Source organism: Corvus kubaryi, unplaced genomic scaffold (assembly GCF_017639235.1).
Source record: "Corvus kubaryi isolate FWS band 111438036 unplaced genomic scaffold, C.kubaryi_AGA036_p1.0 71, whole genome shotgun sequence".
NCBI lineage: Eukaryota > Metazoa > Chordata > Aves > Passeriformes > Corvidae > Corvus > Corvus kubaryi.
In genome coordinates, this window is record NW_024582059.1 from 2,546,718 (window position 1) to 2,571,457 (window position 24,740).

The 24,740-nt window shown below is 39.7% G+C and overlaps 1 protein-coding gene across 1 annotated transcript in view; it reads right to left on the minus strand.

Annotated features, from left to right (window-relative positions):
* Nucleotides 1-3,237: 3,237 nt before the first annotated feature.
* DKK2 (dickkopf WNT signaling pathway inhibitor 2) overlaps nucleotides 3,238-24,740 on the minus strand; it is a 41,179-nt gene continuing 19,676 nt past the window's right edge. Inside the window, exons 2-4 of the mRNA XM_042049874.1 lie at nucleotides 9,145-9,295; nucleotides 8,327-8,476; nucleotides 3,238-7,851 (exon numbers count right to left, since the gene is read on the minus strand). Of these exons, the coding sequence (XP_041905808.1) occupies nucleotides 7,601-7,851; nucleotides 8,327-8,476; nucleotides 9,145-9,295 (552 nt within the window). The 3' untranslated portion in view covers nucleotides 3,238-7,600. The remainder of the gene's footprint in view (nucleotides 7,852-8,326; nucleotides 8,477-9,144; nucleotides 9,296-24,740) is intronic.

The following is a 24,740-nucleotide window of genomic DNA, read 5'->3' on the forward strand; positions in this document are numbered from 1 at the left end:
GAAATAAACAGGAATTCTAGCATTTATTTCAAGCTGTTGCAGGCTTCATCTCACATTTCCCTGACAATTTTTCTACTTGATTTTTTTAGTGCACAGTAGAAATTAGAAATGATCATTCAGTTCTGCTTTCTTCTACATTCCATGCCATTACTTTGATTTACATTCTGAAATTGGGTTAGAGGTGAAATAACCTTGAAACAGTCTGGAAATTATTAGAGTTTATCTTTTTAAAAAATTCAGATATGTGAATCAATAATAAAAAATAAAACTAGATTCGAACTCATAGATGAAAACTAATTTCCTGTGTTTTTTCTACGACACGTAAAATTACTCTGATAACACAGCTGAGGAGCTGTGTTTGGTCATGTATAAATGAACCTCTTTGTCCAGATGGGAAAGGCAACACTAGGGAAGTTGACCCTTTTTATAGGTAAGACACAACTTAAGCAATTCCATCTTTGGTTAAAGTGAATGCATGCAAAGCAACATTTCTTCATACAAGTGTCTTCCCATTTGCCTAATTAGAGAGACTGCCACTAACGGTAATGACTGTCAATGCACAAATTGTATGGACAGGTTTCTGGCACCATGATGGGAATTGCCTGTTTACAACTACGTATTTTCAATAAGTAATTTTCACATGGGTGAAATCCTGTTGCTGTAAATGCTGAAAGGTGTACAGCAGTGCAATGTCTGCTGTGATGACAATATTGCAGTCCCAGTGTCGCTCCAGCATTCAGGTGAGTTGTACTAACACACTTCCCTATTTATAGTTTGGATCATTAGTATAGTCCCTGTACAATACAAGCTGAGTGCTAAATGATTGCACTCTGTCCTGGGTAACTTTTAGTTTTCAGCATCAAACTTTGGAAAGAAAATTTCTTCATTTGAATTTTTCTGCTTTTTGAGTATGTACTTTGCGCATTGCACGATATGATATCCAATTGCAATCATATTAGGATACATTTCTACAAGAGCTTTCAACATGGGAATCTCAACATGTTTCAGAGTTGGTACTTGAACAAACACAAGGAATTCTGTATTCTGCTTCAAAGCTTCTGGACATTTTGGACTTATGTTTTGAGTTGCAAATTTCATGGAAACAAGTTCTGCAATGGCACTTATTATTGTGAGATTCTAATTGTTGTCAGGCTGGAGACAGTATGAGAATTGTATTTTGGCATTTTTACATCTCAGTCTGCCAAAACTAAAAATCCAGAGATGCAAAGAAATGAAAATTAATCTGATGAATTCATAGGTTTTGACGCATTTTGAGTTCTCACTGGAAGGTGTGGTAGCAGAGGGAAGGCCTCTTGCTTCAGAGTTATTTACAGCTATCCTGATGAATTTCTATTGGAGACCATCTACAACCTGCAGACTGTTCCCTCCATAATCATTGATCTCCACACAGGTTGGAAGGAAACTCCAGGATAAAGAGCACTAGCTTTCAAGTAATTAAAAAGTTTTTATAACTGAATCCAATAGGTCTCCAAACTTTAAATATTACCAGCTAGCAGTGTGCTGCATTGACAAGGGCAGTTTTCACCCTCTTCTCAGATATTAAGAAAAAGACATTGCCCAAATAACTTTGAGGTGGATTGTTCTAAAGCTTTTGGTGGTCACTGGATTCATTAGTGTGCTGCATTCCAAAATTCCTGGCAAATTTCTTCCAGACCTGTGTCATTCATTACTTTCAATGTATCTATATACTTCAATGGCTCCATTAAAAATTACTGTCACTAAGGAAAGAAACAATACTTGTGGGCGCTAGAATTAAAATTGTACTGAATTATTAAATGCTTAATACTTGATCTAAAAAAAAAAAGTTTGCAAGTTGGAGTGAATATTGCTGAATAAGATACTCTCAGAAATAAATAGCTTCTGAGGAATAGAAAGTGGGAACAACCATACCATAGCAACCACACTGGTATACATTTCTGATTTGTTAACTACTCTTTGGCCAACTTTGATAACAGCAGTGGAGAATTACAGTAAAAGCTTTGCCAAGGTCCCTAAAACAACAATTTGTGTCAAGAAGTCTTTGTGTGTTAATGATATTTTCTTCTCTTTTTCTAAATATTTTTTCCTAAAAAGGAAAGAAAAAAAAATTAAACAAAACCCACCCCTGTGCTTATTAAAATCTTAGTTTCCCCTAAAAGATTATTTCCTCTGCTTCAGGAAGTTGGCAGGCAGCAAACCACTTCTAAATCAAGCTGCAAGCCGGTACTGTAAAAAGCAGGGTTTATTGGTACCAGACATTTGTAAATAAGTAATTGACACTCATGCTATAACAATAAGCAATTCCAAAAAAAACCAGGGAGCTGCCAGAATAAACAAATTTGCAACGAGCTCTATCCAGTGCTATATATCCATCAGGGTCAGTCCCATCAGTGGTGGTCAAAATAACAGCTCCAGGACCAGCTGGAGTTCTGTAAAGAGCAGCCATCTCCTGCTTTTGCCTCTTGCTTCCTTCTGCACAGACGTTCAGTGGGATCCCTAGGCACAGGCAGGCTCTGAGCTATAGCAGTGTTATCCAAAGAATACGCCTGAATCCAAAACCTCTGGAATAACCAGGATTTGGATACACAGAGGACCAAGGTGAGAGGCATACTACTTCCAGGGGAAATAGGCTCAACACTTCAGCTTTTGAGGGACCTGAGTCACTAAAACATGCCTCCCCTCTTTGGGTCAGTGTCGTGGGGTCGTGGCTCAGGAACAAACAGAGTGCATTTGCCCTTCCCCTGCTCTTAATTACTGTGTGGGATACCATTAATGGTCATGGTGTTTGCAAATAGCTTTTAACTACGTTTTGAGGCAGCTTGTGCCCTGTACCCACTGTTTCAAGCTTTGGGCTGGCTCCCACCCTTGCTACCTCCAGCTTTTTCTGTGCTTTCCCCTTACCTCCTGCATTGCTGCCACCAGCAGGGCTGTGTAAAGCTGGCAGAGCAGTTGGGGGGGGCTGCAGCAGACATCTGGGGCTTTTCAGTAACTGATAGAAGCCATGTAAAGTTGAACCTAAACAAATGGTAAGAATGGATATAGGGTCTGTGTTGTACTGTAAACACTCTTTGGTAGTGGTGAGCATCTGAAAAACTGTATTGCTGATAAGGCACTTGAGCTGAAAGTCTCTATGTCAGTGAAACACTAGGATTTAAATGACGGAGCACAGAAGCTAACTCTGTTTCTTTGCTCCTGTCTCATGCAGCAAAGGAGAGAGACCATACCTCAGACTGGTGATCAAGGTAAGAAACCATAACTTTATTACTAATGTGATTTAAAAACAAAATTAATGATGCCTTTGTGTGCACTGTGCCCAGAGCAAAAGAAATCCAAAACAACTGCTTTCCCTTTGTCAGGCACTACAGGTAAGGCTGCCTGGATGAGGAGGAAGAGTTTGTTTTTTCTCCCCCACTGTGGGCAGCTATTTTCAGAACACATGACTGACAATCCAAAGAACAAGGTTTCTTTATTTTTTGCAAATGTGGTCTCAATATTACATAATTCTCTTAAGTCTTTGAAAATTAGAGGATAGATCTCAAAGCTCCTAAAAGCCTGATCTTAGAGCCTCTTTTATGTGAGTTTCCACTGGTTTTGGCCTTCAGGATCTCTTTCTTAAATGGCTTTCCTAGAAGGAAAGGAAACTGGAAGGGGTGAAAGACACAAATTTTGATAGCTCTTACTTTTGCTAGTGGGGGTGATGATGCAGAGCTCTAAAGTGAAAGCAGAGAAGGCTGGTGACAAGGAATAGTTTAGGAATGTCTCTTCTCAGCCTCTGCCTAAGAAGGTGTTTGGTGAGGGCTTTTTTGCTGTTGCTTAGACAATGAGCTGGAAAGTCAGAATATGCAAAAGATGGCTTAAATTCTGGTGAATTTTGGCTTAGGTGTCAGGTGCTGGATGTATGTTGCTGAAAGTGTTATAGAAGTAAGCAGATAAATCTATTTTAATTGTTTTCATTAAAAAATGTTTAAAATCATAAATACTATAGGTTGCAAACAACATGAGACTAAGCAAATAATACAGTAATAGATATACACCCACATTTATACTGTAAATCAAATATACGTTGTTATAGAGTAAAAATCCATTAGTTTTAGGAAAGTTAATAAGTATTTCCAAAGAGCTGTTGCACTGCTGAGGCTATTCTAGGCTAATAGGAAAATTACTTGAATTGTTCAGCAATAACATCTTGTGTACTTGTGTCATAACAGCAGATTTCTGAAATGTTACTGAACCAAAGTCATTCTTAATTCCCGTGATGAGTGACACAGTGAGTGAGAGCAATTATCCCCAGATTTAGCTGTTCTTTTATTCTCAAACTGATGTATATTTCCACAAAACATTGACTGACTGGCTTCTAAACAACCAAAGTTCAGTCTTACGAAACTGCTTGCATGCTACTCGGTTCAGCTATGTGGCTCAGTATTTGTGGTGTGCAAGGAACTGCCTGTGCCTATTGTTTTTGTTCCCAGATTAAATCTCCGAAGGCTTTGGCAGCCTCTGTTGAAGTCATTGGGCTCTCAAAATGCTCACAACTTTATTATGTTGATGTTAAAAGTGTTGGAATTTTCAAAGGCCCACCAACCAAATATTGCAAATGACAGTAGCTAAACCTTTTCATTTTATACCATCACTCGTGTGAGTTGGAGACCATTCCGTCCTCCAAATGTACATCTGTTGGAGCAAAGGGTTACCAGAAACAAGTAACAGGGATATCAAGACCATTGCTCAATAACCACAGCCATAATTTTGCAATATTTAATTGTGCTCTGCAGGAGTTTTCCTGGGATCAAAACTTGGCTGGTTTTATTAACAGTATTCTCAGTTGTGTCACATGGATTGTTTCATGGTATTAGAGCTGAATGCTGTAACTTGCCATTTCAGAATTGCTAGTTATAGATTTTGCAGGAGTGTATTTGCATGCTGTAGCCTCTCACAAAACACTATGTAATTTGAATACCACCCTTATCCATCTGGTATGTCCCTCTGGTATGTATCACTGCCCAGGAACTGTGTCTGGACACCTTTCCTATTTAACCTGGCTGATCTTACATTACACAATCAGGTGCATTATTTTCAAAATGTGTTCTTGAGTGTTTAGGTGTAAACTGACCCAAGAGAAGCATACAGGTAGTTGTCAATTAAAGCAGCTTTTAGAAATGATGTATGGGGATTTTAAGATGACCTTCATGTTTTTTACCAAAAGTCAGCCTACAAAGAGACACAAGTAGAATCAGATGTATTTACTTGCATAGCTAAGATACACAATTTTTTTTCAATTGATTTGCATGGCTTTCTGGAAAAAAAAACTATTCTTCTTAAGCAGCAGGTAAGGAAAAGAATATGGATAAAATATTTGGGGAGAAATGTGAAAGGAAATTTAATATATTTAATCTTATTATACATTTTTCTACATTAAAGTCAACAGGCTGCAAATATATTTTGCTACAAAGCTTTGTGTAAGAAATATCTCTATAAGAAAATACATCTCATTAAACATTTCCTGTAAATAAATTATCCCAAGTAACTGTGTTTTGCAAGAGCAAGATGGTGGGTAGGCCGATGATAAGAAGAGCTAAAAATTGCTGAGACCCCATTTCTGCAACCACCCTCTTCATGCTGGGTATCAATTTCTTTTATATAGTGACAATGAGACCACTTGAGTTCCTCTGCTGAGCATGTGCTGTGTCAGTGTAAATAAAACTTGCAAAATTGGTTCCTGGACTTTTTTAGTATCTTGAAATTTCTGAGCCTTATTCCTGTTCCAGTGACTTTGGAAAACACTGGAGTAAGCAGAGTTGTGATGATAGGACTCCAAGACAGAACTCAGACTATTATAAAACAGAAGCTCCTGTCTCTGAGCAGTCCCTCTAGGTCAATAAAAACTAACTCCAGTAGGGAAAGAGGTGTGTGAAATACTCTATCTTCAGACTTTTGCAAAACATAAGGGCAATGTAGCTGAGGTCTGTGCTCTAATTAGGAAGGCTGAGTCAAGTGGTGTAGCTAAGCTAAAGCTTTAAAGCATCCCATTGGTGGAAAAAGGTGTCAGGTAATGGTGGCATGGTCTTCAGAGTTAAACTACATACTGGTCTGCCCATGTTGTTCAGAACTGAATAAACAGAAAAGTCTCTTGTATTACAGAACATGAAAATGGGTAATTATAAATGGGTAATTACAACTTAGCAGTAGGTCAGTTATAGAATCAGACTTCTTTAAAGTAATATCAGTCTCTTTACCAAAGTTTATACAAAAGAATATTTGCAAACAAGTAAAATTTTAGAAGTTTGAAAAGACCTGGGAGACAAGTCAGGGAACAGAGGTTGTCCTTTTTTTAACCAGGACACAAACAATGAAGGGTTGGCAGCTGTTTCCACAGTCTGTGTATTTCCATCATTGCTGGCAGAACACTCCAGAGTGAGAGGACTTCAATTTCAGGCCAAATATGTGCTGGTGGCTGGTATGTTGTGGCATCACATGATGTTTAACAAGTCATTTGTGATCATACCATCTTCTTACATCCTCTTCTGCAGGAGACGAGGTGCTCAAAAGATCCAACTCCTTTTTCTTTGCTGTCTTGAGAACAAATCCATTATACTGCTGCAGAGTCCCATAAAATGTAAAAATTTGAGCTTGTAGCAGTATGCTCGAAACACCTCAACAAATGTCTATATCCTCTATTATTACAGCAACAGAGAAGCAACTTCAAAGCTTTTCATATTAAGCACTTCAACACTCTGCTATTTCTTTTGGAAATGTCTATAATGCAAGAACGCTTAGGCAAGGAGAGTATATTTAGGACTAATGAGGAACTGCCTGTATATAATTCTGGATTCAGCATGCACACATACTTGCTTCATCTGTTCTACCCAATGTATATTAGCAGTAAACGAGGCAAATACAAGTGATTAAGTGCCTTACTATGACATTGAACTACATAAAGCATTTCAATTTACCCATGTATAGGAAACAAAACCTCTTTAAATGCCTCCTCTTAGATAAACTGCTGCTATTTTGAAATTTTGAGATAGCCAGTTTTCACCTTCTTCATAAGGGCCCGCAAAACATAGCACTCTTGTCCTGCAGGAGTGCTTTCTTTGCTGAAGTGTCAGCCCTGAATAACAAGGGCATGTGGACATTCACAGTAACTTTATTTCATTTCTTACACCTGCAATGTGGCCAATAATGTGTTGACAGATGAGTCTTCCTGGCATGCACTGCTTCCTATAGGAGTACAATGTATACAATTTCTGTGGCAAATCCTTACCACGCTGGAGACCCACTGTAGCCCTAACACTGAACCCCTGAAACATCATGGGACAACACAGCAAGGTAAGGTGACATTCATTTCCACTCTACTTGCTTGCATACTAGCATTTCCCACAAACTGTAGAATTATTTACAGGAGAACTGGGCGGTAGGCGAACCCCAGCTACACTTGTGTTTACCACCAGCTCAAAAAGAAATGCATTTGGTGTGACTTCTACTCCTACTCTAACTGTTACTTTAGCCATTCCACTTTCATTTGCAGTCCCCTTTTTCCACCATGCCATAATGCATCAAACACATAAAGCCACAGTCACTTTTACTATTTCCCAATCCTTGTTCAGATTTTCTGGCACACATGAAGTCTTGATTTAGAAGAGGAGGTTGCATCTTTCCATACTTTGCAAGACAAACCCTTGGCACAGTCACATCGTTGGAAAATCTCCAGTCCATGGGACCCTTTCTTGCGCTGTTTGGTGCACACTTCCCCCTGATGCAACACAGGCTTGCAAATTTTGGTCCAGAAATGGCGAGCACAGCAGTGTCCCTCAATACAGTCTGATGACCGTAGGCAGGGATCTCCTTCATGTCCTAAAAAGAGCAACCAAATTATTTTATCTCATGGGAAAACATGAAAGTACAGATTCAGTGCAGACTTATGCAAATGAAACTCAGAAAAAGGAGAGGTGATATTTCCACCTGTGGCTATTTGAAGGATGTAAACACAAGACTTAGTAAGGAGAAATTCTGCTACAGGATTGTAAGCACAATTACAAGTGTTCAATTACATGGCTATTACAAGAGGAGGATGTCTTCAGTCTTGCACAACTGATAACATGATTGTCAGTCCACATCTGATACAGAGAAGAAAGCAGATGCTGTTTCAATCACAGGAATGTCGGTTGACATTACATCACTTTCTGAGTCATGCTGTGAATTCTCACAATAGACATTCACTCCCTGTGAAATTACTGCCTATTTCTGGTTTCCACCACTGTATCTGAACAGCAATAATATGATTCATGACATGAAGGAACAGAGCAGTCCAGCCCAAGTGTGATCTTACCTTTTATGTGTGACAGCTTGGATCGGGGCCTCCCCAGGTTGTGCCATCCCAAATCCTTGCTTGCATAATGACCATTCTTCTTGTTGCGTGGCCCTTCTAGAGCAGGGATGTGAGGAGTAAGGATGCTTTCAGTTACTGGAATGCAAATACCTGCAAGGAAAAGACAGTCACTCAAAGATCTGCATAAGAGGAAAAGCAGCTGAGAGACATGCACTGACCAGGTCAGGATGATGAAAGCACTGGGGTTTGACCTCAGTGACGCTCAGCTCCAATCACACGTTCACTTCTGGTTCCTGGCACTTAGCTTCACAACAGCTCTGCTTCACTCACTGTCAGATGCTCTCTCTATCACTCTGGCTTTCTGGTCTGAGCCCCTGGAGACCTCCTTACAGACATGTCTCTCCAGCCTCCAGAGGAAAGTATGGGAATGCAAACAGTATAGTTATAACCCTCCCCAGCCAGAGTAGATTCAGGATTCATGAAGTCTCCTTTGCTTCCTTAAAATATGACTTCTGTGCAGTCTTCCAGTGGATCAAACCACATTGAATATAGAGCTGTAATTTTAGGCAGCAGCAGCAGTGTTTTTGTGTTTTCCCACCACAAAATATGAAAAAAGACTGGTAGTACCTGACCCCTAAACATAGAAATACTATTCAAGAAAATTAGGCAGATTGGCATGAAGTAGACGACTAAATTTTCTTGGTTTAGAAATAGAAGTGCCATCACCCAGGAAAAAACACTTGCTGGGCACACACACAGAAACAGATGATGTCAAAAGGCTGATTTTCTGCAGAAAAGCCCAGAGCTGGCAGCCATACCATTGTTGCAGCGGTTCCCGGGACAGCACATCCCATCCCGGTGGCAGCGCTTCTTCTTTCTCCGGCACATCATGCACGCAGACGTGGCTTGGTGAGGGCTGTGGCAGTACCGCCCAACCTCGCATTCCTTGTCGTTAGTACAAGGATAGGCCTAGTGGGGAACAGAAAGGTTTACAGTGAGGCACTCTTTTGTACAAGGAACGGATGCAGCCCATTAAAAACACCCAACAAAACAAGCAAACAAAAAAACAAGAAAACAAACTATCACCAAAACCTCCAAAATAAAACGATACCTGAGGTAACAATTCATGGGGCTAGGAGATGCACCTAAGGAGGCTCCACTGCAGCCATAGATCAATTTTTAAGCTCACACAACTGCTGGCCATTGCTTAAAGAATAAGAGAGATACAACCTGCTCACTCGTAATTTAATCTTTCCTTATCTCAAATGTATGTGGGCACAAGAGATCTCATATTTTTGTGGATTCAGGGATCGGATTCATAGACAAGAGCTTAAAACTCCACAATGAAGAATCAACAGGGTCATGAAAGCCGTAAAAATACTGAAACACACCCTCCAATAGGCAACATTTCATTTGAAACTCCAAGGAGACATTTTTCCTTTGACAGCTGTCAAACACACTGGTTGATAATAAGCTTAGTGTCGTCACAGTGACTATCTGCATTGCAGTCATTCAAATGTCTTTGCAACTGCACCACTTGTCCCTGGCCCACACCAGTGGGACTCCTTGGAAGTGAACAAATATCACTGGTCACCATTTCACTTTGATAATCTTTAGTTCACTTACTGTCTTAGAATACTCCTTAAACTTGCCACCTGCTAAACAACACCCTATGGTATGCAGCATGGAATATATTATAGAGCACAAAATATCTTGCACATATAATTCCCTGCAAGCAGATACATGGGTATACAATTCTTCTATATTCATCAGAGCCAGCATTAACTCACAGGAAAACAGCCTTTTTAAAAAAGGATGCAAAAGCACTGCATTCTCCGATAAAGTTTGTTCCTACAAAAGGAAAAGACAAGCTGCTTGAAGGAGACGTAATAACACATAACTGCCACATTCCAGGATGCTTTCTGCTGACTCCCACACAGCTACAACTATGCTATCTTTCTGAATCTAATTTTACTGCCTATTAAATTAATTACAGATTTTTTTTTCCCCATTCCTCAAAATTATACTTGAGGAATTTGTTGAGATAAAATAGATGACAATAAATTCTGTGCACTTCCTGGAAAATTATGTGTACACTTCCTCAATTAATTTTCTCCAGTATTTCAAAGAAATAAAACTGCTGCTTTTCAAAATGATTTTTCAATAAATTGTTCACCCCAAACAAAAAGGTCAACATCATCATTGCAGTGTAGAATGATTACTTTTCTGTAATCATATTTTAAATCAAGACTTATATTGCTCTCAGAAAAGAAAAACTGCGAGGCCTTTGACAATTCACTTTGAAAATTGTTCCTTTATATGGAGAAACTCTTATTTATCTATCTTCATACCATTCTGTTGAGAATCACATAAGAAACAAGAGGTCTTCTAATAAACCAAACAAATTTCTCTAATGTCAGTAGTTGGAGGGGAAACTAAGCCGTTTTTCATGTTACTTCATGAGTTGTTTTCTTTGTCAAAATTTACTTCACAGTACCAGAAGTGCTGGCTGGATATTTCCCAAGTGCTGTTGTCTCATTACTTCTGCCCTCTGAATATGTGGCTTTGAGAATTTTTCCAGGGTGCAGCTGTTTGGAGTAATCTGAAGGATGTGGAAGTCTTTTAGCCTTAAGAGCGAACATTTCCTCAAGAGGATGAACATCAAAGAAGGACAGATCTTGTAAGCTAGGAGTACTAATAACAGAAAAATGCAAACACTCACCTTTTTGGTACTCTTAAGGCATAAGCGATTCTACTTATTCTTGCGAAGCAGAGCTAAAGTGCTTTTCCCTCAATCTCATCACTCCTTTCCCTCATTTTTCCACAAATAAATAAATAAAACTGACTTAAAATTTATTATACAGTTACCGTAAAAGTAAGACGTCCCTGATTTAAATGATACCTTACTAACCTAAGGATCTTCCAATGCAAAATAAAGTGATTTTATATAGACTTGTGCATGGTTATACTGGGTTTAGATAATATTAACTCTGCTAGCTGGAGAAAATGCAAATAAAAAACAGATGGACTGGCTAAAACCTGGAGATGAAGGCATTTTAGACCCTTGTCTGTCATCAAGACCTTCATAACCACATCTTTTTTCCAATATGGGCATGTGGTATACACCTGCAACTTGTCAGCAAGAAGCCTACTTGCAGTTTTATTTTGGTTCCTCAAATAGCTTTTCAAAAAAAAAAAGAGTTCCCTGATCCTGAATGGTGCTAATGAATGCTCTCAGATACCCTATCTAGTGATTGCTTTACTTTTGGCTTTTAAGCTGAGTGACATGGAAATTTCAAGATATGCATCTAATTGTCAGTTCTAAGCTCTGTCCTTGAGAATGGTAAGAGTAATAAAAGACAACTTCAAAAACTGCTAGGGAAATCAACACAACCCAGCCTTTCTTCCTAATCTAGAGCCCATTCCTAAATAAAAATAATACTTTTGAATTACAATAAGCCAAAACTAACCTACCTTAGGCAAATGAACGCAGCACATAAAAAAAAAATTCTGTTACATGTAGCTCAGACAACACCTAGCAAGTCCAGTGAACCAGTCATATATAAAACCATCTTGCAAATGCCTGATGCCATCAACTGTTTCAATCTGCCAAAACCACCACGCATTTATAGCCTGGCTATCAATCACAGGGACCTTGAAACAAAAATGCCTATATAGCCTTGTGTCTGTTTCCTAGTCACTAGACATTCATTGGAATAATTCTTGCTCTCAGGAAAGTAATTTCTATTGCTGAGTAGCATTCATTATTAAAAGAGAAAAATAAAACAAAATAATATATTGTGTACATAGCCTTTGCTAGCAGGAGGGAAATGCATCCATAATTATTCCTTTGTTGTCAGTTGAGTCAATCTAGGCATATTTCTTTCTTAAAATACAGGGTAAAGAAAACACACTTTTAAAAATGTGCATGTTAACTATTGTCTATGCATAAGTCAAGGTTTTCAAAATCTCCTACACCACAGCGCCTGGTACAGAGTCTTTACGTTCAGAGAATTGTGGAGAACATTTCCTATATACAACACAAAGACACAGATCAGTCCCAGATGCAGAGGGAAGAAGCAAGCTGTAAACCAGCTCTACTTCCCCAGCAATGATAACTAATTCTATAAGGCACATCATCCCTTCACATTCTTCAGCTATACGTATCATTTTCTGGTTGTAAATCTCTATCCACTAAACATAGCTTTGATATCATGGGAAACCAGATGAAACTGAGATAAAATATGTAGCACTCCCTGAAGCTGCATTTAAACAATCTTATTTTTTTATCCCAGTTACAGGCAATCAAGTCACCCGTAGGATGACATAAACTAGATTTGCCTGTGATAATGAGTCACATTTTCAGAATGTGTTGTCTGATTAGGAGCATTGTTTACTGACATGTTTTTTCCTCAGCCATTCCAATTATTTTTGTATCCTTGTATAAAAGACACTGTTGATTGCTTGTCCAAAAATTTACAGCAAAGGGATTTTTGCAATGTTGGAGGATTCAGGCTAGGTATTGAAATGGGTGCTGCTTGTGCTGTGCCAAAATGTCACCTGCATCAGTCCACCACGACTAACCTTTACCAGTAAGGTCACAACAACACAGAAATGTTGAACTTTTCTCTTGAAGAGAGAGAATATTCCTTCCCTTCCTGAATTTATATTCAAAATTCCATGAGTGCATGATAGAAGTACTCAAGGGAAATTATGCAGACAATAGAGGAGAAAAGTTGGGGATTTTTATAGTTGAACAAGTCCTTCCAGGCTACTGTAGATCTTCCTTTTTTTATTGACTTCCCAGGAAGGCTGAGTAAGGAACTGACTGTCTAGATTTTGTGACTAAGTGGGTAATGTCGTTCCCATGATTTGAGCAGTGAGGTTTGTGTTTACCTTTGTCTTCCCCTTTTGACAGAGGACCTCTTAGCCCCTCTTCTCAGTGCAATGACATTTTCTTGATATTTTTTCTGGAGTCATTTGCTATCACACGTATTTTATAGGCACGACAGAGTTTCACTGCAAGCTGTAGCAATACTAAGTGGTGAGACTGCTGTGCTAAGAAGTCAAACAGTTTGAGTCTCTCTGTCTGGCACTATAAAAAGTAATGGAGAAACACTCCAGGGGAAGAGTAAGACAGATGCTGTAATGTGCTGAAGGGTGGGGAGACTGATGGCAAATATACTTTACTGAGCTTTGGGAGATAAGGTCTTGAATTTCAGCATGGCTTCCAGCAAATAGTTGAAGACAATATTCCCAGCCAGGTCTTGGTCACCAGGCTCTCATTTGTTCGTATTATGAGGTCTCATTTGTTTTTATGCTGAAGTACTCCCTGCCATACTAGCTAACTATGTCAGTGAAATTTACCTAGGCTGTGTCATCACTTATCCAGCACAAGCAGTCCTAGACACCGCTGGCTTCACACTCACCTTCAACGCTGAGAGGAGCTGTGCCTAAATATGTGTTCTGATGGAACAGATATCAGTAGTGATTCCCCCAGAAGCAGTTAACTTTTTTTTTAAACACGTCATAAAGTCCAAGTGCAGAGTCAGTCCTGGCAGAAAACCATGGCTACTACCACTCCCAGCAGAAGAAACAGCATGGAAGTTGTCCATTAGCCTTTCACTGCAGATGCCAAGCAGCACTCAGTAAGACAGATGAAGTCTCATGCATCACAAAAATGACAGTATCACTGCACTTACCGTACTGGACACTCTGCCGGATTTGGTCCACACAATCATCCCCTGATGATAGTGGGGACTGAACTGAAGAAGAGGGGAAAAGCCTCGACCAGTTGTACAGCCAGAAAGTGAGAGCTCTCCAGAGCTACCAGGTCAGCCCTTTGTCATCCTCTCTCACTTGGCCAAGAGGCAGTAGCTATATTGCAAAGGTGAGACAAGGAAATGGACACGTACATTATCCCAGGAATGGCCTTGCTTCCCAGGTACCCGTATGTTAGAAAACAAATTTAGGCTCTTACTCGGTCTTGTACGTACTATCCCTATTTATTCATATCCTGTGCAAGTACCCGTGCCACTAGGCTATGCTACCACATACTACAGACATGTCTTCTGCTGCTGCCAAAATCTCTTCTACATCACATCTACACAATCTTTTATATTCACACAGTGCCCATGAGACAGCTTACCACAAATGAATTGGTACTGCAACTCACTCTATTACTCACTTGTTACTTAAGGAAAAAAGGTTATTTTCTCTATTTCAATTAATCATATTTCTGTAAATTTTAAAATAATGACTGTGAAGGACATGGAAGCTGGCCTCTCTGCAGCCAGTATGCCGGCTAGATGATCAAAACTGTCCTGAACTATAGGCAAGAGGACAGAGTTTCCAACCTCCACTTGAGAGATGAACAAAAGAGCTTGTTTGCCCTTTAGTCTTGGGCATATTGCTTAATATTCCAAAGCCATCAGGCACAATGAAGCAACTAACTGGCTCAATCATGGTGAGAGTCTCTCCTTCCCATCCTGCTTTGGACAGGACAGAACTATCTTTCAGAGCAAGGACTTGATCCCCATGGAGCAAACATATGAAATAGCCACAGGGGTGCCATGTTTTCTTTTTCTTTTCTCTTTCTCTGAAGAATTAGTAATCCAAATTAAAAGCATGCCAATAAATTAGGAAATGCAAACATATGCTTTAACCAAATAGCCCGCTGTCAAGACTAACTACAAAGAATGCAAGTCATTGTTTGGCTCCCCAGTTGGGCCTGATTCTGAGTTGGGATCTCAGATTTGTTTTGGCTTTTAACAGACCAGCATTGGTGGGACAGTTGTATGCAACATGTGGCCTATAGAGCTAAATGAATACATCACATGTGGGATTTGTCCCACTCGCCTCTTTGGAGACAGAGTGAAGAACCTCTCTATGAAGTCTGAGAGAAATCCTAACATAATTTCACAGGATACAAACCTTAGTAACAATGCAAATAAGAGCTCTTTATTCTGAACCACATGAATGTGATAAAGCAGAATGGAGGGGGTAAGAGGGGAATTCAAATCTTTTTAGTAACCAACTAACAAAGCAAACTCCCTGCTCCTTGTGGGTTGTCTTTTTTTTCCCTGCAAGGCAATTAAACTACTTACTGATGGCTTCTCAGGTGTATCCAGAAAAATCCACCTCTGACAGACTTCAGCCTAACTTTCTCCTAGCTGCTAAGCAGATGTGTAGGTTAAGATGTGGATGAGAAATGACCATTATTTACTACTATTTTATTGTTAATCCCAAACAAGAAAAGAGCTTATCAGCAGTCATCTGGAGCGATGTAGTTTTCCCACAGCACTGCTGATGTTGCTTTTTTCTATTCTTAGCTCAACATAGGCATAGATGATAGTGAGGGATCTCACTGTGTGCAAGCACAAAGCCATGGTTAATTTATCCCACAGAGGAAATCATGCTGTGCTCTCAGACAGCTCCAGACATGGATCCTGTCTCAGACTGAGAAACCAGAAACTCAATTCTCAGTGACTGCTGTGGCACAGACCGTTCCTGAAAGAAAAACTTACAGTAGTTGCAATGAAACAGATTTACTTCTTTCGGTTGCCATAGCAAGTTTAATGATTCAATTTTTCTCACCAAACCTCCTTCTCATTAAAATAATATATCTCTGACCCATTTCTCTGCCGGACCTAAAGAGAAAAGCACCATCTTCAGCCTCTAATCATAGGCACTTTCTTCTAGAGATAATTTATTTTTAACTCTTCAATTTAAAACAACACTGCTCTAACATGAGGTCTGATTCACAGAGTGCTACATCATGGATACATGTACTGCAGCTTCCAAAGATCCTTCCTTCAAACTGTGTGGATAATGGTCCCAGAAGCCTGCATTATTAAACAATAAATATTCATGTTTCAAAGGAATTCTCAATCCACTGCTAGACCACCAGGGGAAGAACAATTCTACAGCATGCAGTAGTTCAGCCCTCATGATTTCCTAGAGCCAAAGAAAATTCCGATCTTAACCAGGAAACAAACCTCACTGAGGTCCCTCTGTACCAACAGGCAGAACTCACAGGGACAGTCTCATAAGTTTTCCTTGACCAAACAATAATGCCATGGAAAACAACATCCTGTTCTGCAAGCCCTAGACAGTTGTGCATGGAGCTGTGCTTAGGGGGAGTGTGTAGCTGCGTCTGGTGGAGACAAACACCTCCAAATGAACAGGGGAGCTGTGTTGCCCTATTTCACACAGCACTAGTCAGTGTGAGCGGTGACTCTCCCAGTGCAGACAGAAAAATAACCTCCAAAGATTTTTCCTGAATGAGATCTCACTCACACTGTTACCCTATGGATCTCCCAGCCCACATCATGGATTTCAACAAGCATTTTAGATCTAGACTATCTAGATCATTCCAACCTGTTATTCTACAGTTCATAATTCTACACCTGTTACAGAACTACCTACATTTTGTGTCCTACTGGGAGGGCGTAGTGTCTGTTTAAAGCTGGCCTTGGCTTCAGAAGGACATATGGAGGAAGGTAATCTGAAAGACTACAAGTGCATCAGCTAAATAATGAGCCACCTACTCTACTTGATTTTGAAGGCAGCTTCCTGCTCTGTAGAACTGGGACCTTACAGAAGACATGGCTATAGAAGGTACAAAAATTTGGGGAACAGTCAGTTTGACCCCAAATGTTACAGACTCTGTCTCACAATGTGTATGATTCATATTGTCTGGTGAACTACCAGCAGCAGCATCACAACAGAGCATCAAAACAATATTACGTAATCTTTGAAGTCAACAGTGTAGTACTAAATCAGTGTGACAGGAAACCTCCAGGTCTTGATTTTACGTCATTTTCAAATGCACCACCAAAGGCTGCTCAAAAAATGAAGGTTTGTTAACATGTGCTTTGTTCTATGTCCAGTCTTTTCAACAGACTGTTCTTGCTCTTTTATCTCTGCCTTTTCCCCACCCCTTTTCTGATGGTTTTGCTTTTTAGTTTTGTCTCTAATTGGCTATTTATCATCCATTTCAGCATGAGACTCTTCTGGCTTTTTGATAAATATGTTTACTGCGATGGATGAGCAGTTGGAATACTAAGAATACTACCCAGATGAAAACAGCTAGCAGACCCTATGGCTCCTGAAGTACCAGGCACTAAACCAAAGGGAAATAAACAGATGATGTGGTTGGGTGTAGAATAACATTGCTGGGAACAGGCAGCAAGTTACTGTTTAACACCTGGGTCTGAACATCCACAAATCATGGCACACTTTCAAGGTGGAGCTTTAATTTGGAGCCATCTCTGTAAGCATATATACAAAGCAAGAAAAATGAGATGACAGCTTTACCTTCTCTAGTATTCCTGCTAAGCGAGTAAACTGCCTTTGCTTTCAAACATTCATAAAATCTAGAAAAACAAGGGGGAAAACCTGTCTTACTGAAGTCAGTGCAGAAACTCTTCTTTGTCTGCTACACTGCCTGGAGAGTGTTTTCAGGTTATAAACATTTGTTCAGCATCTGCAATCCTCACCCTGGAAATGACTTTTTGGTATTCCTTACAGAATACAGTTTGCATTGCAGAATACGAAGCATTTAAGACACCATTTTTCAAAATGCACTTTCTCTGGTTCTCATATTTAAAAGGACAGCCCTGCAAACATGATTTTGTGGCAGCTGGAGAGACAGCCAGATGCCATATGTCTGAGAAGGATGAACTGCAGTCTCCACCTCAGCAGAAGACTGCTGACCACAACCTAACATCATTACCAAATGTCAGTATTATTGTCTCCTTCCCTTATGGTCATTTATGTGAGAACACCTGGCTCATATGCCTCTTTCAATCCCCAATTCTTTCTCTATGCATCAGAAACCACCACTGTCATCTGATATTCCAAACACCTTCCCTCTTTTCCTGTTTTACGTGAGCCCTCTGCAATGTGACGGCTGTGACTGCTCCACTGCGAGGGGAACTGAGAATGCCAAAGCAGCTACAGAGAATGAAATCAGACATCAAAAATCCATCAGTCCAGCTTTAATGTCAGAACAAACAAACAACTTTGGGGCACGTGCACCACCTCCCACTTTCCAGTCTCTTGTACCACAGGTGATTCAGAGGCATTGCCACAGAAGTCCACGAGTTTTAAGGAAAAATTAAAAAAACCAAAAAAAGTTAATATTTCTTCAGTTTTTACAATTGGTCTGCATGAGTGAGACTGAGAAACAGGACAAGTCAATAATGCAGCTTGGGGCTTTCCTTTTCATAGCAACAGGAAGAATTACAATATGAGAGTGCAGCTCCTCATTCTGACTCATTCTACGAGCAGTTGTGCTTGGATGAGGAGCCAGCAGTGCTTATGCAATGGGACTACCTGCAAATAATCAGCTGTCCTGGGAAAACACTTGGTCACAGCCCCCTGAGGGCACAGGCAACCTCCCTGAAGTGCTTACACTCATATTGCTGCTCAGCTGACTCCTCAGTAAGAGCAAAATGAAAACTTGCAATACTAGGCTATTAAGGCAAATTATCACAGTTTACTCAAAGAAGGCCAAAGATGAGAAAGAGAAAGGATCCCTAAAAGCTTCATTAAAAATGCCATTGTACTCTTATTATATGATTAAGTTGGAGCTGCCTACCAAACTTCAGCCTGTGGTAAATAACGTAGCAATCAAGGTTTCAACACTATTCACCCTTTTCCCCCCTTTTCTTTTAAAATGCTCCTGGTTAATTTTGCACAAACAAGAAAACGGGAACAGCACAGCAAGGCAAGAATAGCTTGTGAGTAAAACCAGATGAAGACTAACATATTTACATAGTGTAATGACTTCACTATTAATTCAAACAAACCCAGACCCCCAATTCTCAGAAGAGAGAATGAGCACATGTAGTCCAAGAGGCAAGAACAGGGTGGCTTCAGACTACATTTATGTCTGGAGTCCCTGAGTTAGTGGAGACTGCTCTTGGTTTCAGTCTGGAATAGTCACTGGGGGACTATCTTTCATTCCAGACACTGTACTCTGACTACACCCTCTTCTCGATCTTATGGGCCCCTTTGCATTTTCAAGCAAGACTTCCTTCAGTGCTAGGGACCACGACACAAAAGAGACAGAATGGTAGGATTTCAGAAAACACCAAATTTGTAGGAAAAAAGCCTGACTTAATCTGATAGAAATGGAAGAAGAAAGAGAGGGGAAAGAAAAGAAAAGAAAAGAAAAGAAAAGAAAAGAAAAGAAAAGAAAGAATAATCCTACACAATTTCTGAATCAAGCCAAAATGGACACTGTCCTATTCTAGTCATTGTCAGCATGCAATTACCTAGAATTCTGGCATTTAACATGGAATTAGCTATAAATCTGTTCTCTCAAAATAAATGGTTCTGCCACTGAGACTTGCATTTATCATCTTCCCTGCTACCTTTTACCCTATCTTCTGAACTTATGTTTTCAAGCACTCTCTTCTTGTCTGAAAATAATATTCTTTATGTGGAGTTACAGAATCTCTGCTTTGTTCCTAGATGTCTTGGATGCTGGTCAACAAAAAGTCATTAAAAAGTTTAATCCCCTATGTTTGGCACTACATCAGACTGAGAACAATTTCTTTGTAACAGCCTTTGGAATAAATACGCATTAAAAGCCGCGGCCGGGGGGGTGCTTTTTCCTTATACTGGTCACCCACATTTTATAGTGGGTGGCCCTTTCGTTTATCCCATTACCGTTACTACATTTCCACTTCTAAAGCTAAGCCAGATGCAGCAACCTGATACTACTTTTTAGTTCTCGCATCTTTATTATAGTGAAAACTTCAGTGCATATCTGATTCGTGTTAGGAAAGGCAAAGAAGCAGGAACTATGGTAATATTGTACCACCTTCTTGACAACTTCTATTCTGCATGAGCTAAATTTCCTAGGGTACTGCGTGCTTCGTTAGCAGGCATTTTTCACATTTAAGTGCCCTGGAGTGCAAACACAGAGTCAATCTATATATGAGTTCCTCTTGTTGGCATTGTAACCTTGCCCAGAGGCAGTGTCTAGGTCCTGTGCTTCCTTAGAATTCTACATGATCAGTTCTTTACCTGCTAGATAGCCTACATAGCAAAACCAACAAGGGCAGAGAAGATTTTAAGTGTTTTACTTCATTGGTTTTGTCTGCCTTTTCTATTTTCTTTCTTCTTTCTTTCAAGCAGATGGGCCCAAGGTAGTGGGGTTTAAATGGCTTGCTGTGCCAAGGCCACATAAGAAGTGCACAGTACAGAAATAATTAATTTAACTGCATGATTATTTCTTTTTTTCTGAATTTGTACCCTTCCTTTCAGACATGCTAAATATAAGTGATAGTGACTGTAACAATTATCTCCTTTATAAAGAGACACAAATCAAGATGACCACATTTACCAGCCAAGTAGGAAAAAATGTGTCCTACTTTTGAGTGATAGCCATGGAAGCATACTTTATAGAAACATCTCGATTTTGTAAAGCATATTTTACAGACAAACTTAGTCTATTTAACAACTGGCAAAAATCTTTTAGAGCATGGCTATGTTCAGAGTTCTCCCTAAACTTCATGTTGAAACCAAATATTGACCATGGCTATGTGATTATCACAAAGGAAGGTTTCCTGCTAGAGTGTTTCCTAGAAGATATGGAGAAAGGATTTATTGTTTTCCTATACTTCACATGACACGCCAGAGGCAAAAAAAAGAATTTGAATTAGACAGATAAAAATATTTGTAACTAAGTCTTGGGTAGTTTACTAGCAGTAGGGAAGTTACTCAGATGCTTGACATTATTTACATGTTTATGCTTCTGATAATATATTTGTAACAGTTTACTGTACACAAAACATGATTCATCTCTTGGGCAACAGATTATTTTCCTATTACATGTCAAGGAGGCAGAAAAGCAGACTAGACTGACATGAATTAAAAGTACTTCATCACAGAAAAGTAATGAACACTGGGTGGTTTTCCTTAGTCATGAGAAGGGTATTTCCCAAGTCAAGCAATTCCCTTTCAGTTTCCTGTTCCTCTAACTCTCCAGGAGACAGGACTCCTCTGAATACATTGGAATTAAAACAACTAGACAACACATTTGCTTGGCAAGGTGCCCTGTGGGTCATGTCTTTAGCTCTGACGAGCACTTGGCCTTGAGGATCTCTCTCCACCTGCACTGAACCAACTGTTACATCAGTGGTGGTTACACACCTGCTCTGCTGAAAGAGCTGCAAAACCCACCGGGCAGCTCCTTGCATACCAAAGTGACTAAATTCACCTGAGTGTTTGCATGTTTTGTGAAAAAACACAGGGAGAAAATCCAAACAGAAAATGACCACTTTCCCACAGACCACTCATTCTCAAAACGGGCACAATTCCCATTGTCCTAAGAAGTTTTTCCCAAGTAGGAAAATCATAAAGTAACTGAGCACCAGTCTTTAAAAGTTAGAGTGTTTACTAAATCTAGTGGATTTTCATTGAAAACAATTCAAAGGTTCATATGAGATAGGGGCAATCAGCACTTTGCCTACTAAGAGGAGCTCTCTAAACTGAGGCCCTGGGGTGCAGTCTTGCTGCTACTTGCTGCCTGAAAACCCGGAACTGATTGTTTTGGTGCACTGTTATCATTTTAACCAACAAAACCTCCCTTAAGCACGTCCCTTTCAGGACCTGGCCTGAAGGCAAGACATTGCTTATCTTAAAGGGTTAAAAACCAGGAGATAACATATTTTAGAGAGGTAAACTATGTCATAAAGGAAAAACATACGTTTACATCACTATAAATAAATGACCAGTCAAAATTCTTGGTTTGAGGGTGTCAGGCTATCTTCAGCTGCAACAATAGGGTGTATGAATTACTCAATACTTAGCTCAAGCCTTAGATAGCACATAGCGTACTTACATAGTTATTATCTAATGTAAGTATATTTAGCCAGGTTTATTCAATTCAAAAAAATATTTTCCTCAGTTAAACCAATGCAATCATGCTGAAGCCTATAGACTGACTATGTGAAAGAGCATAAGCACAGATACTGAGAAGTCCCTCAGTAAAACATGTCCTAAGTATACTGTCCATCAGTTAGGCCTCTGTATAAGTCAGAATATTTCTTGAACATAAAATACAACTACGTTGCTATTTTGATATTTTTCTAACACGTTCTGAGAGAACATAATCATTCTGCTCCAAAACATCCCTTTCCAAGTATTTTCTTATTTTTCCTTATCTTGTATTAACAAGACTTACCATGCTTGAACATGAGACCTGGCAAAATAAAGGAAGAAGCACATCTTAGTGCAGTTAGCCCATTTTTCTTTAAACAGAGGACAAAGGTCTACACACACACCCTTGCAATCACTGACCTATTTCTCTGCTGCAGTTTTAAGCCTTCATTATAAAACTCAGTGAAGGGAGATGGAAGGCACTGACAAATATCAGCACTAGCAGCAGTGAAACAATCTGTCACAGCACTAAGACCCAGCCATTTGTAGAGTGATGGCCAGTACGGAGAGCATGCTAAGAAAAAAATACAAATGCCTGGATCCTCCCCAGCACCACTTTCAGCTATTTATACAAACATTTGCTGACTTTCTTTCCTCATTTCTTTTCAGTGTCAGCTGTTTTTCACTGATGGCTAAGCCACAGTTGTTTACAATACACCAAAAATCAAAGTTTATGATCTTAGGTCTTCAAGTCAAAGTACATCTAGTCTGGAAACGAGACTCCATCTTAGACCCAACTTTCATGTAAATACACACACATCTAAATGGAAAAACGCTCTGTGTGTTACAGATTTGCTGAGGAACTTGCAGTAGTATCCTTATCATTCCTATCAAGTGTAACTCAAGAAGGACTTTTGAGAAGTTCAAAAGAAAAGCAGCAAACCGCAGCTTAAATGAGACTCCATTAGGCAGAACTCTGTCCATGACTCTCCCAGATCACTGTTTTTATTAGCAAGCTGCATGAGTAACAGCAAAGCTATTTGTACAGTGCTCAGCAGGCTGGGTGCAGGCTCCCATCCTGCCAGAGACCTTTTAGATGTTGAATCCATCACTGCTGTTATCTGCTCTGTGAGAAAAAACCTGATGTAAACAAATGGAAATTTTGTGTCTGGCCAACAAAGGGGCTTTCCCAGCCAAAATAAGAATGAAGGTTTAAAGTTATTTGGTAAATCAAAAGGCTAAAAAGCCATGATCTTGCTATCTCTCCCTAACATGAATAGTCCTCACAGTGATCCCATGGTTTTACTAAGCTTCACAATAGATTTACTCATTACAGACTTAGCTCATGAGAAAAGATTTGAAGAGCAAGTCATCAATACATACCAGGAGAAAAATTACGAAATGTAGATTTTGTGTTAGTTGGAAGCATTCACTTCCAGTTACTTAGAGCAACTTGGACAAACTTTTGAAATGAGGCATAGAAATGCTTTGTTTTGAGCACAGAAAAGCCAAGACCATGTCTGTCGTTTTTTCTGAAACACCACATCCACTCCTCTGTATACTGAGTAATGTCATGGTCTGACAATGTCCACCAAAATCCATTTTGTACATCTGAAATGAAACTCCTACAAAGCTTAAATAATCTGATTTGAAGACAAATCAAGTGCATGAAAATAAGTCATTAGACCAGTACTTCATTCAGAAAAAGCAGCCATAGAGCACTCCATAAATCTACTTCTGCTTCCTCTGAGCAAAACCTCAGCTTCAGTTAAGACTCCAGTCCAATACTACAGGGTAAACACATCTGAGAGAATCAACCAGATCAAAGGCTTGATCCTAAGTCTTTCTCCATTGGTAATTAGAGCTGAGACAGTCCTTCCATTTAGGCTGCCTCATACAGCCACCAAACCTACTCCAGAAATGACTTAAAGTAGCTATAAAGCATCCTACACACACGGCCCCATTCATTCTGATGGTGTTACTGACTGAGGGGTTTGTCTCCCAAGCATGATCACAGCAAAGAAACACTGCTAATAACACCTCATCTCTCCAAAGGTGCAAGAAGTGGGTAAAGTCACCCTTCATTTGCTGCCATTCAATTAACTGCTGAACCTTGTTTTCAAAAATCAGGAACTAAAATGCCTCAAAAAGCATGTCATCTCAAAAAACCCACCACTTTTTACTGAAGAGTTTACAAGAAGCAGAACTACTTACAGGCTACCAACAGTCTGACATGGACTCTTGGAGAAGAATCACCAAGTGTCACAAGCAGGAAAAACTTCTTTTAAAAAAAAGCTGCTTTTTTTAGAATGGTCTTGGGAATAAGGTATTAGCAAAAGGAAAAACAGCAACAAGAAGTGCTAAGAAGTAGATATATAGGTACAATTTAGAGGCTGGCCTGCACCTCAGTCCAGGACTGGTGAGTACCCCGAGCAGGCCAGGCCATCACAGGTTCTATGTGAATGCTGGAGTGCTCAGGATTCCGAGGGAGGGAGACATACACATGCTTCCATGCTTG